We start from the raw sequence: 9,756 nt of genomic DNA, 5'->3' as shown, positions 1-9,756 counted from the left end.
GACACTTCATCTCAATCTTGACTTAGAGTCCAACAGTACGGCATTACTTCGCTAACACTAAAAATTAAAGAGTTATTTCATGTAATATATCGATTTTCTGCTCCTTTTGATCCTTCCCAGTGTTTTGAACGTGGATGTGTTGAATTAGAATGAGCCCATTTTAAGCTACAAAATATTTACCAACATTGAACAATAGTTCCATAATTACAAATAATTGGATAACTACTACCTGTTTTTGGCCCCATTGTTATGTTTCTTTTTGGAAGAAAGGTTGTGTGATACAATCTGGTTAATGAATTGGGATATAAAATTTAAAACTAAAATATTATTTGATATACGGTGTTAAATAAAAATAAAAATGTATTGAGCTTATCAAAAAAAGGGTTTTTGAAAATAAAAAAGAAAAGTTGTAAAAAGAAAAACCGAAACTTTTATACCATCATTTTAAATAAAGGGCGATTTTCAAATGAAAAATTCATGATCGGCCCCACATAAAGATTGAAATTATTGGAAATAAATCAAATTTTAAAAATAAAATGGACCCTGCAAATTTGTCCTTGCCCCAGATCAGGTTGGCACTAAAATAGGCCAAAGTTAAAGAACATTACAATTAATTATATTCAATTTGTAAATAAAGTAAGTTTGAGCAAAATTTTAAAATGAAATTTTTGAGTCTTAAAGAGGTTACGTGAGAACAAAAATGAGAAAAGATCCGATAATTAAAATGTTATTTTTATGAGTATGAAATACGTGAAATCAGATATTACAAATACTAATGTATTTTCTTCATAGATAAAAAGATAACAGAATACATATTATCTTTTAATATATAATTATTAATGTATTTTGCTAATGAAAATACAATTATATTTTTTGATAGTTTTATTCATTTGTGGTCACGCAACCTCTTAAATAAAAAGTCAATCGATAGACCAAAACACCATAGTTACGAATTATGGTATAACAAACACTTTTTCTTATAGAAGAAAACTAATAAAATTAATACATCGAAACCATATTAACTAGTAAAAATGATAAATTTATGTAAACGCTGGTAAAAAAAGCGCACTCTCAAGTCAGCTATCGCTAGTAGTATTACATATTATCAAAATAAAAAAAATATATTAATAGATAAAAAGCATTTGAAATTACGTACAAAATTAATTATAAAACTTTTGAAATCAATATAATCTCTTAATTTTTCAAATTATACATTTTTAAACCCAACTTATTTTTATACACCCAGCAGCTGTTTTTGAATGCTATGTGAAATACTTACGGCAACAGCACCCTCAGTCCCCTAATTGTAAGTAAAAGCTTTATTTTAAATTGTGTATCTCATTACTTTTTCAAAAGTTATGCATATTAAACATCTTGTGCTACTCTGCCCTTCGATTTCTCAAAATTTAATGGTTCCTTACTATTTACATATATAATATTCTTACAAAGTTTTACCAAAATCGATCTGTAACTTTTTCCGTAATCCTACTTACAATGGGGTAAAAATGTCATTACAAAGTCAATTATATACTTTTTGGTAAATATGTTTTTCTGTAAAGTATGATCCACCTCTATGTAAAAATAGACAGAACCAAAAATGAATACTGACAATTGGAAGGATGTTTTGGAGGACATCCAGTTAAGTAGTCATGAGGTTTCATTAAATTAGCTAGGAGCCACTATGAGATAAAAGTATATCAACACAAATCCCACTCCGTATCTAGCATTGAACTAGGCAGGAATTACTCTGACGTCAACCCAAAATTCTATTTTGTGTCCAAAAAAGACTTCCACTTATAAATCCCGAACAAACCCTCATTGTTACTCCTCGTCTTTTATGAGCACACCCACTAGTTGTTACTTTATACTCAGTTGATCCCTTCAACAGAATTTAATTATACAGATAACTGTAGGAAAAATAAAAATGCAAACCAATTACCACCTAGAAAAGCTAATAATAATAGATAATAGATGATCTCTGATTTTTATGCTACTTATAAAATTTTGCATTATAAGCACTCGCACTAAAGGAGTAAAGTGTTTCGATACTTGCACCCATTAGGAAGGTTGAGGATGGTAGGGAGAGGGATGTACCATGGGCCCTAGGTTTTAAACTTTTTTCTTATTTATTGTCCAATTATTTTTGTGGGGATATTTATGAAATGACGTTTTATATTTAGGATTTTTTAATTACCATTTTTTGAGATAAGGTGGAGCCCTCTTTTAACTTTTTTAATAAATTATGTCCATATTCAACAATAGAAACTAATAGAAAGTTTAGTTATTTTTTTTTTTAAATGACAATTTTTGTTTACAGATCAATTATATTTTTTCAAAAGACCATCAAATTTTTCCCCACTCACATATAAAATAACAGTTTTTTAGTCGTTACATAAACGGTTCAAATATTCCGACAGACATTCAATTTTTTCTATCTCTAATAATCTATGCAGGGTATCATCCTCCCTTCTCTTTGTGGCAACGGCCCTTGATGTTCACTACCAGATTTCCCCCAATGTGTTTCCCCCTAAGATTTACAAAAATGTTGTAGTGAACTCTTGAATTCTCCCTCCCTTTTGATAATCTTAACTACCCCCTGCTTGAGCATAATATAAAGACATAGTTCATAAATGCAAATACTTTAAAATTAATAAAATGACACTTTAAACAGTGGGTCGTGAATAAGCTTGGTTTGTGAATCACGAAGCTTTCCAAAAAGTGCATAGGATAGCATCAGTCCTACATATATCACCAATTACAAATACAGAATTGAAAATAAAGCTGATGGTAATCAATAAACCATAAAATTGTGGAGGTTTTTATCATAATTAATTTTACTTAATTTTTAACGTTTACGTATGTTAGATCTTAAGTTATACATTTTGAAGGTTTTTACCTTTTAACATCCCATTAAATTGGGTACTAGCGATATTTGCTAAACTTACACTATATTTTTTTTGTCAGCTGGTGATGTTTTTGTTTGTTTCCCCCTAGCCAGTATTCTGAACCTTAATTAATTGAATTTGAATCAGCACATGTTAAGCTGCGTACAATTATCAACAATTAATTATTGAATAATAACTCCATAGTTAGGAAGAATGATCTAATTACTAATTTATTTTGGGGCTTATTTTGTTTATTTTTGTATGAAAAGCTGAAACAATAACGGAACGACGGGTTTTGTCATGAATTAAAGTTATCAATCGCTAAGTGTTTCTAATATGGTTGGTTTTTTTTTTTCCTATATGTGTTTTAAAACGCTTTAGTAATTAACAAAAAAATTTACAAAAATTTTTATTTGAACTTATTTTGAGACCCTTCAATTACATTCATTAGCAAGGTTGTGCCCTTATCGCTCTAACAATTCTGGTTCTTGAACTTCTTGAACCGGAAACGACAAATTCGAACTGAGATCGCAATATATTGCTTATCGGTATCAGTTCTTGTGCTTATTTTCGTTTATTGTTTTTTTTGTTGTATTTATAACCTTTTAATATTTCCTCAACATAATTTTATGTAAATGAAACACGTCGTTGCCTTTGTAGTATCACGCAGCCTTTCCCACAAAAAGAATTTAAAAAATGTCCGAAATTATCTAGTAATTCAATTATACCAACTGCTATTTTTCTCTTAAGTTCTACGAGACTATTATTTTGAATATTTCATTTTCATATTATTTCTTCACAATTTTTAAAATATATTCAGAATTACATATATGTAATATGTCTTGTCTTATTTTCTTTTATCTTATGACGTAGGGATTTGTTTTAAATAGATAGTACCTTTTTATTAAGTAGATTTTACATGTTTATACAGTTTAGTAGTTTTGGCTATGTACGTCCTTTTTAGTATTAATCCCTTATAGAAAATATATCATTGTATGATTGTATCCCCAATGGAAAAGTCTTCTTATTGGCTTTACTCCGATCCGTTACTTCGGTCTGTTTGGTAGTGTTCGCAATACACTACAATATTACAATCATCTTCTCCCTTGCCTCCCCCCGCCCTCTTTGAAAACAATTGTCTTAAGCAAGCTTATTTTTCGAGGTTCCTGCAGGAGCTTGGGGCACCACGCGGCACGCACTATGCGTATAAGGTAGTTGTGGGCCTGTTTGCATCTAATATCATTTCCAGAGCCCGAATTTTCTAGCTACGCTCCTTGTTGTAAGTACCTGTTACCAAACTGAACCTGTATAAAAAAGAACAGATATGTACTTAAGACCGAGACTGAGACTGTTGAAATGAAAGAACCAAGACTGATAGCCCCACTGAACCGGGTACAACCTTGTTAATTAGTGATTCAGGTATCATTTGAGTATAACTACAGCCATAGCAAGTTTAAATAAAAATATGCTTTCATTCCATTTATTCCGGGTTTTAAACAGTGGTGTCAAAATCAAAGGGGCCCACATTTTTTTAAACTAAGTTTAATATTTCTAAAACAAAAACGTAATATTGCATTATTATGGCGTCACTATTATAAAATTCGCCCATAATTCATAACATAAGCCTGGACTTTATTTTAATTCAATCTATGAACAATTGAATACAGATTGAATATTTATTTGAGATACATTTTTAACTATTTATGAAACAGTGCAAATGATTTGCATCGATGAAGAATGATGACCAACGAAGCATCAATTGCAAATATATTTCACAAATGATTATTTAATTATAACTTCACCTTCTAACGTTGCACCTATCACAAACGTGTAAGATAGTTTATATTTCTTATATTCTTCTGAACATAAATTTGAAATAATTTACTTAATTTAAATAGTATTTAGATATTATTTTGTGTACTTGTTCATCTTTCATATTCGGGGACCTTAAAATTTAAAAATTAGTTACACTGGATCTTGGTAAAGGAGAATTTTACGGGGTAATTGAAATCCTAGTAGGTACATGTATCTTTGTAGAATCCATCTTGATTTAAACACCAAATATATTACGATTAAATTGTCACAACAATTGTACAACAATCGCAAATTCCTGCTAAATAGTCGTAAAAAATTATAATTGCATCTAATTAATATTTTAATAAATGTACTTCTTCATTTTAATTAATAACTTAATTAATTATACCTGAACTAATTAATTTTGGTACATTAAGAATCGGATATCATTGACGAGATTTGATGTTGATGCATATGTATGACTAATTAAATCAGTTAATAAAATAAACAAGCATCATAATTACAGAATTATTTAATTATAAAATTTATGGTCATGTAAAAGTATTATATATCAAACAAAAAATTTGATAACAATAAGCACAATAATTTATAAAATAAATAAGTTATTGCACTTCGATTTAAAAGCTTAGAGAACATAATTTTGCAACTTCAATATATGTACGTAGATGAATCAATTTTTCATATCTTAAATCTACTTAACACGTTGCTTTCTGTTCAATTCATCTGTTGAAATGGATTCAATGTCTTAAATATATATTTTTTTCAGTCTCAAGATTTTTGGTGGGTTTTAATCCATTTAATATATCATTCAGAACTTTAGTTTTATCATACAATTTAGATTCAGGGGTGCACATCTCTTTATTCAAATCTTTTTGAGAATGAGAAGGAACTGAATCTAATTCCGCCATAGGAGTTATGAAATTATTTATCTCTTTTATTGTTGGGCCAGTTTTAGCGACATTCATGGATTTTTCTAAAAGTAAACGTTGTCTAATCGTAAACTTGTTATTTTTCTCCTTATTCAATGTTTTCAGCGGTGAAGATGACGTTGAAGAATTGTATGGTGTCTCCAATCTACTATTAATATCAAGATGTGTCATCGAAGCTATTGTTGTGTTATGGAATGATTCCGGTATAGTTAAAAGACTTAACTTTCTGTTGCTTTTGTTATAAATTGGTGTTCTTTCTCCTTCATTATATTGAATACATTGATGTTCATTATTGTCTTTATTTAAACATGATAAACTTTGTCTCCTTGAAGTTACATTTGATCTTAATGGTTCAAGTATGCTTTTAAAGTTGGTATCGTGGTTAGATGAGCTTGTCGAAAAAATTGAAGCGGGCCTTGAAGGTACATTGCTATCCCTATTTGTTTCAAAATTACTGATAGTCGATAGATTTTTGTTTTTTGAATAATTATTCGGTACAGAATTCAAATCATGTAGATTGTTTTCATTGTGACCTAAGATTTTATTATTTTGCCTAGCTTTATCTTGAAAATAATTGGACTTCAAAAGTGAAGGATTAGGAAACCCCATATCTGATTTTGAAGTTGCTTTTAAATCAATAATTTTGCGATGATTATACGGCGACAATCGCTTAACGTCTGGAGCAACATGAGATTTGTTATCTTCAGTTTGTTTCTTGGTTATGAAATCCTCTTTTTTCTTCGAACATGATTCGTAAGATTTCTCCATTTTATCATGAAATTTTTTTAAATGAGAAACATTAGGAGTTTCATTACCAGTGTGTGAAAGTTTTCTGTCCTGGTCTTTTCGAGTCATTTTTGAGTTATTGCCAAAATCATTGATAGTCTTCGAAAAGGTGTTGGAAAATACATCGTTTCGTTTATTAACCTGATTTTTTAACAAAGAATGAGGAACTAATCTTGATTTAAGATGTTTATTTCTATCTGATTGGTCTTGCAATACTCCTGGTTTCATAAATCCAAACGATGCAAGTGATTCTTTTTCATTGGATTTCAATTCCAAATTTCTTATGGAATCATTATAGGTTCTGTAAAGTTGATTGGATATTGGTCTTTCTTTATCAAAATTCTTAAGTCTGTTTGTTGTAGCAAATATTTTATCAAGGGAACTATGACTATTCTGTTGTTGTCCATTTGTTAGTTTATCGATTTCAGCATCCTTTTTCATCTTATTAAAAGTCGAGGATATCATTTCTGATGTGGAATATGAAACATTACTATCTTTTGTGTTATAGGATTGATTGAATTCATTTTCATTTTGGGGTGTCTCCGGTAAAAAGTCTGCAACTTTTAAGCCACATTTTTGAGAATCTACGCTTATTGTTTCCTTGGCATGTTCCTCATTGTTAATTGAACTTGATCTTGAAAAATTAGTTATTTTTTCACCTTCGTTATCTTTTATATTGCGAATTTTAAAACAAATTTCTTCTTCGTCAATCATACCCTTATAATTATCATCTATAAAAACTTCAACATTAGCGGTTGATACCCACATTAATTTTTTTGAATTTTAAACTACTTACAAGGACCTTGATCTAAATAAACACTCGATCCGGATATGTTGGATGGCGAAAAGCAAGCTCCATAATTTGTAGGTTGATTATCTTGATGATTGGTTTCCTGTTCGTTCATAGTAAAATTTTATTATACATTCATCACAATAAAAAAAAATTTATTTTTAATAAATATTAAATAAATAAACAAATAAATATTTTTTCACAAAATTTATAATCACTTAATTTGAAGATTATATAAAGTTTTTTTTAATAAATTTAAAATTATATTTGAGAATATTTGTTACGGAGGAGACATGTTAGACTGTTAATAACTTTAGAATTTAAAGTTATTTAATCACCCTGTTCTTATATAATTGAATGTCTTCCTTTGTTTATCTAATCAACATAAAACCCGGGTGTCTAATGCTTAAGGTTATAGAGAATTTCGGTATTGAAATTTTTGACACAAAAAGTAAACATTTTAGGCATATATTTGTTGAGATATTTTTCTAGTATAAAACATGAGATTTTAATTTTATTTTATTTATGTCAAGCATGTTGTTCAATTAATTAACATGTTTGTAATATATTATTAGTTTCAATATTCAGTTCACACCATTTATTCTGATTCCAACACTATGGAGGAGACTTGTTACACCTCATTTTTATTATATATACTCGTAATATATATATATATATTATATTTAGTTATGTTTTACTTTTTGTGTAATTTCATGATATAATTTAATTATCAATCACAGTAAATAGTAAAAAAATATTTTTTTAAATTTTATTATTAACTATATAGTCAATTTCTGTAAATGTGTTAATTGTTTATTAGAAGGTATCCAATGAATACAAGTGTTGCTGTAAAAAGTATCAGTAACATTCTTGTCTCCGATTTCAGAGTCAAAAGACTGAAGGTTTTTATATACAATTAAATATAAGCAGCCGAAAACACTAAAAAACATTTTCAAATTATGTTGTATATCACCTGTTTTGTTCATAGTCTGAACATAATAGCAACGCTCTGTCCAGATTTCTTTTACAAACTCTATCACCTCCGAAGTGGCTATATATTTTTTTAATTCATCTGATCTAAAACAATTTGCTACTATGCAAAGTATTTCAATTCAGTTAAAGAGTATATTAATGCAGGGAACACAGTATTATTGTATAGTACATTTTTTAAAATATCTATGCCAATATATTACATTTAAACTTTTCAAAAATAATGTCTATAGGCATAGAGATACATCAAATTTAGAGAATTTGCACCAAAAACCATCAATCATGATATCGATTTTTAAATGCAAACACAGTTCTATCATTAAATTTGATTCCGAGATGGTTTTCATCGTGATTTCGTACATAAATATACCAAAAAAATCCCGTCTGTCAATGGCTCATGTCAAGAATATGATAATCAAATGGAACATTGGCATTTACTATGAAGATAGTTGAATAACTCCATAAGTTATAAATATAATAGTATTAATAAATAATTACAAATTGTTACTTTAATTTTAAATAATACATACCTATTATAGCTTCATCCATCATTTTATAACGGTTCCAATATGAAATTTAACTACTTAAAGATATAAGTAATTGAATAAATAAAAACTAAGAAAATAATAATAATAATACTAGTAGGATTTATGTTATCATTTAACTATCTTCATAAATCAATGTCCTATAATTTATTATCATAATATTCTTGATGTGACCCGTCAAACAGGACCTTTTCGGTACATCTATGTCCGACATCATATTGAATACTCTCTCAGAGTTACAGTTAACAATAGGAGTGTTTTCGTATTTAAAAAAATCGCTATCGTGATTTCAGGTGACAATTCTCTCAATTCGATTTATCCTATGTTTTTCTCTATCACCTCCAGACCTTTACTTTTGAAAGGTTCAAGTGTAATATCTAGGCATAGATTTTCGATGATAGTTACACTTGTGAGTAGCGGCAATTTCTTTTCCAATGCTTTAATGGATACTTGTATTGTATTCAAATTGTCTTGAACAATCATTATTTCTGACAGAAGGGTCTCCTTCTTCAAGGCATATTTTACTTTTTTTATTGCATCATTATTTTCATCCACAGTTTATGTTGGTTTTACGGTTTTGTTCTACTTTGAACATCTTCATAATTAAAGTTCCATAATTACAAAGAAGGCATTAAAAAAAAAAATAGGATCCTCGTTGTAACTCAATATATTTTTACCATCATTATCAGCAATCCATGATTTTAAATTATTTCTATAGATATTTTATTTTTTAATGATTTTACACCACTTTATTTATCGAAGACAAAAAATATAATAAATTATTGTACTTACAAAAACCAACTCTTAAGCCAATACTTTATCTCAAACTTCATCAGGAAGCAACTTCACACGTTCTAAAACTTATTAAAATAATCAATATTTTAAACAAATGACATATTTAGTCCTAAATATTTATTTATATAAAATACAAAACAAAAAGATATTGATTGACTAAGACCATAATACAGGGTTCGGAAGCAAAGTGTGGACTAAATGGTTGATTTTAGAAAAATGTC

At 28.5% G+C, this 9,756-nt stretch overlaps 1 protein-coding gene across 2 annotated transcripts; it reads right to left on the bottom strand.

Moving 5' to 3' along the window:
- Positions 1-5,193: 5,193 nt before the first annotated feature.
- On the bottom strand, positions 5,194-7,389 carry LOC121122099 (uncharacterized). Of its 2 annotated transcripts, none has more exons than XM_040717108.2 (2): positions 7,212-7,389; positions 5,194-7,155 (listed from the first exon to the last, which is right to left on the bottom strand). In XM_040717108.2, exons 1-2 carry the CDS (start codon positions 7,318-7,320, stop codon positions 5,438-5,440), a joined length of 1,827 nt encoding a protein of 608 aa, XP_040573042.1. In that variant the 5' UTR covers positions 7,321-7,389; the 3' UTR covers positions 5,194-5,437. The 2 variants fall into 2 exon arrangements, with proteins under 2 accessions (XP_040573042.1, XP_040573043.1); XM_040717109.2 differs by having other exon boundaries at positions 5,194-7,146; positions 7,212-7,387.
- Between the last annotated feature and the right edge of the window lie 2,367 nt (positions 7,390-9,756).

This window comes from Lepeophtheirus salmonis, chromosome 7, assembly GCF_016086655.4.
Source record: "Lepeophtheirus salmonis chromosome 7, UVic_Lsal_1.4, whole genome shotgun sequence".
Classification (NCBI taxonomy): Eukaryota; Metazoa; Arthropoda; class Copepoda; order Siphonostomatoida; family Caligidae; genus Lepeophtheirus; species Lepeophtheirus salmonis.
This window is presented reverse-complemented; position numbering and strand designations above follow the sequence as displayed.